Raw genomic sequence first — 3,990 nt, forward strand, 5'->3', positions numbered from 1 at the left:
TTTTTTTTTTTTACTTTTGTGTGTTCCTGTAAATGTTGGCCTCATGGGGGAGGGTAGAGGTCAGAAGAGGACTAGAATCCCCTGGAACTGGAGTTATAGGCCATTATGAGCTACCTCGTATGGGTACTGGGAAATAAACTTGGGTCTTCTGAAAGCAGAACAGCTGAGCCATCTTTCCAGCTCCAAGGTCCTTTTCGTTCCAGAATATTTTTATGTGTATTTTGTGTGTGACTAAGTGTTCATGTGTAAACACACATTTGCATGTGCGTGTGGGCACACGTATGAAGTGGCTCACGCGCAGGTTAGAGGGCAATTTTGGATGTCAGTTCTCACTTTCCACTCTTTGAGACAGCATCTCTATTTTTCTATGCTGTGTATCCAACCAGGCTAATGAGGCCACAGGCTTCTAGAAACACTTCCCATCCTACAGTGGAAGCAGGTCTGAGGTTACAACCCCTGTAACCTCAGTGACTTCCATGGTCCTCCCACTTAGTGACAAGTACTTTACCCACTGTCATCTGTGCTTGTTCTAATTTTGGCACAGTTGCTTTACGGTTTCAGTCAGGTCACTACTGAAATGAAGCTATGGCATTTTTTCTAGAATGCATAAGGCCTAGTTTTTAGTCTCAAGTGTTGTGAGAAACAAAACCCCAGAGCTACTTTTGGTCAAGTCTGGTGTGGTAGTTTGAATGTAACTGATCCCCATGAGCTCACAGGGAGTGGCACTATTAGAAGGGGGGCTTTGTTGGAGTAGGTATGGCCTTGTTAGAGGTACACTTTCTGCTACCTGGGGATCAAGATGTAGACTCTCAGCTCCTCCAGCACCATGTCTGCCTGCATGCCACCATGTCACATCATGATGACAATGGACTAAACCTCTGAACTGTAAGCCAGCCCCAATTAAATGTTTTCCTTTGTAAGAATTGTCACCATGGTGTCTCGTCACAGCTATAGAAACCCTGAGACACCTGCCAAAAACAAAACAGAAGATACCCACCAAAGGGTGTCTCAGATTGGACATTTTAGAAACATTTTAATAAAACGTGTGTTTGAACTAGGAAGTCGGTGTCAATATATTTTATATGTGAGCTTGCACTTGGGAGACTGAGACAAGTATCATAAATTCCAGAACAGCTGGGTTACATAAATAACAAAAAGTGGAAAATATGCAATACTAGTAAAAGTTTAGGGTGGTGGGGAAGAGAAGATTTTTAACAGAACTATTTTTTCTTGTAGGTATGCACTGCTTATTATAGACAGTGCTACCGCCCTCTATAGAACAGACTACTCGGGCCGAGGAGAGCTTGCAGCCAGGCAAATGCATCTGGCCAGATTTCTGAGGATGCTACTACGACTTGCTGATGAAGTAAGCTATAGTAAAGAAACCAAGATTTCAGTGGCTACAAATTGCAGGAGCCTTCTGAGGACATTAGTACCTTGTATTATCAAAGATGAGCATTAGTTAGCCATTGATTTGTTGTGAGCGTTAATGTTTTGGTATGTCTCTGGTAACAAAATTGACATTCTTTCCCTCATCAGTTTGGTGTAGCAGTAGTAATCACCAACCAGGTAGTAGCCCAAGTGGATGGAGCAGCCATGTTTGCCGCTGATCCCAAAAAACCTATTGGAGGAAACATCATTGCCCATTCATCAACAACCAGGTAAGGTGATGACAGAGGTTTTCTGGAATGGATGTCATAAACTGTGATACAGACTTCCTGACCAGGCAGTAGTGGTGCATACCTTTAATCCCAGGATTTGAGAGGCAGAGCAAGGAGGATCTCTTTTCAGTTTGAGGCCATCCTGGTCTATACAGTGAGTTCCAGGACAGACAGGACTGTTATGTAGAGAAACCCTGTCTCAAAAAAAAGAAAAAAGAAAGAAAAAAATTTTCCACTTAAACCCTATTAAAATTGTTATAGTATAAACATTTAGGAAGCCTCACTGAATTTGTTGTGTTTTGGTTGATACAACTGTTTGCGGATGGAGAGATAACCCAGTGATTATGAGCATATTCTGATCTTGTAGAGAACCTGAGTTCAGTTCCCAGCACCTCCATCAGGTGGCTCACAATCTCTTGTAACTCCAGCTCCAGGATATCCAACACCTACGTATAATTAAAATCTCTCAATTGTGAAAAAATGCTTGAATATTTGATATGCCTCCCTAATTATAAAATAATTTGCTTCTCGAGCTTTTCAATAAGGGAGTCATGGCAGAAATTAATTCCTCCAAGTTAGAAGTAACCAAATACACTAAAAAAGATCCTAAAAATCCTCTTAGGAAGTTAACGCTTGTCTAAAACAGTTCTGGCATAGGAACAGAATTGCTTATAACTTGGTGTTTTTCTCTGTCTTTGGGTCAGGCTGTACCTGAGGAAAGGAAGAGGGGAGACCAGAATCTGCAAAGTCTATGACTCTCCCTGTCTTCCGGAAGCCGAAGCCATGTTTGCCATTAATGCAGATGGAGTGGGAGACGCCAAGGACTGAATGATTGGGGCCTTTTTTTCCTGGTTAAACTTTTAAATGCTGTAAAGCTAATGAAGAGGACAGCTCCCTGGGCTTCTTCAGGCTCTTCCTGGTGTGACTGCCAAAGCATGGCTTCCAGAAAAACAATTATTGTATCAGCTTTCTCGTGGCAGAAACAGCTGGGTCAGTATTCTAACTGACCTGAACGCTCATAATAGAGTATAGAGTATATTAATGTCTGGTTTCTTTGGTGTTTGGAGGAGAGATAGGAAATAACAGTTTCAGTCTTAGGTTTCAAGAGAAGTAAAACTGGAAAGACCTGAGTCTCCTCTCACTTCTCAGTAATGGTAAAATAAAATGCCTGAGATGTGTAACAGTGGGAATGGGTGCTTTCTACATTCTTTTTCTGTATGTATAAGATGCAAGCTTTAAAATTATATGCTTGAACTCTCACGTGATTTAAAACTTGTTTTGGTTAAGGAGTCTTGCATGAGACATGCTAGACTATCAGCCCAGTGGTGCATCTTGTTCTTGAAGCATTTATCTAAATTGTTCTATTAAAAACTCAGGAGTCAGATATTGGGGTAAAACCTGATAGATCAAGAAAGAAGCAGAGGCCAGGCACAGTGTGGCTCATGCCTTTAAACCTAGCACTCAGGAGGCAAAGGCTGGGTGATCTCTGAGTTTGAGGCTAGCCTGGTCTACAGAGTGAGTTCTAGAACACAGAGAAACCCTGTCTCAAAAAAAAAAAAAAAACAAAGAAAGTGGCAGAGTAACAACCAGTTGACCACACTTCCCAGATCAAAACCCATGAATCTTTCTAAGCCCCTCCCTACTACTTTCTGTATCTGTCAATCCTGGGTCCTCCAAACTCTCCATGGCTAATTTGGTCGGCTAGTCACTGACTTCACCCTCTGGTTCAGGATTAATTTAGTGCAATCAAATATTCCATAATATGTTAAGATTTCTCTTAAGCATATTTGTTCTGTAGCTGCTAATAAAGTAGTTATGTATGGTAAGTATGCTATTTACAGGAGATGTTTTCGTGCAAGCTGAGTATTGCAGAATGATCTCCGTAATATCATTGGGTACCGAGTAGTGACGATCAGTTGCTATAGTTGTAAAATTTGAAAACTAAAGAAAGCCTACATTTAGATTAATCCTTTGGCATGGGAATGAGATTGCCAGGCTGATTTACTTCTGCGTCTTCTTTCCTGTGGTCTTCGTTTTTATTCTCTAAGCCTTGTGTTGCAGAGGGCTGACATTAGCCAAATGATTCTATTTTAGGAATATTTTCAGAAACTAGTTTCTGATCAGCCTCTGATCTGAGTTAGAGGGCACCCAGGACACCAGTGACACAAGGCTAGAACTAAACAGCTTACCAAGAAAGGAAAAGCATGGTAAACTCCAGGGACCTGGCCCAGCACTTTTTGGTTTTTCGAGACAGGGTTTCTCTGTGGTTTTGGAGCCTGTCCTGGAACTAGCTCTTGTAGACCAGGCTGGCCTCGAACTCACAGAGATC

The 3,990-nt window shown here is 41.7% G+C and overlaps 1 protein-coding gene across 1 annotated transcript in view; it reads left to right on the plus strand.

Moving 5' to 3' along the window:
• Positions 1 to 2,922, plus strand: part of Rad51 (RAD51 recombinase) — a 24,137-nt gene extending 21,215 nt beyond the window's left edge. The window contains exons 8-10 of the mRNA XM_005364258.3: positions 1,237 to 1,366; positions 1,540 to 1,661; positions 2,366 to 2,922. Of these exons, the coding sequence (XP_005364315.1) occupies positions 1,237 to 1,366; positions 1,540 to 1,661; positions 2,366 to 2,489 (376 nt within the window). The 3' untranslated portion in view covers positions 2,490 to 2,922. The remainder of the gene's footprint in view (positions 1 to 1,236; positions 1,367 to 1,539; positions 1,662 to 2,365) is intronic.
• Positions 2,923 to 3,990: the final 1,068 nt, after the last annotated feature.

The sequence above is a fragment of the Microtus ochrogaster genome (assembly GCF_000317375.1).
Source record: "Microtus ochrogaster isolate Prairie Vole_2 chromosome 14 unlocalized genomic scaffold, MicOch1.0 chr14_random_1, whole genome shotgun sequence".
NCBI classification, from domain to species: Eukaryota; Metazoa; Chordata; class Mammalia; order Rodentia; family Cricetidae; genus Microtus; species Microtus ochrogaster.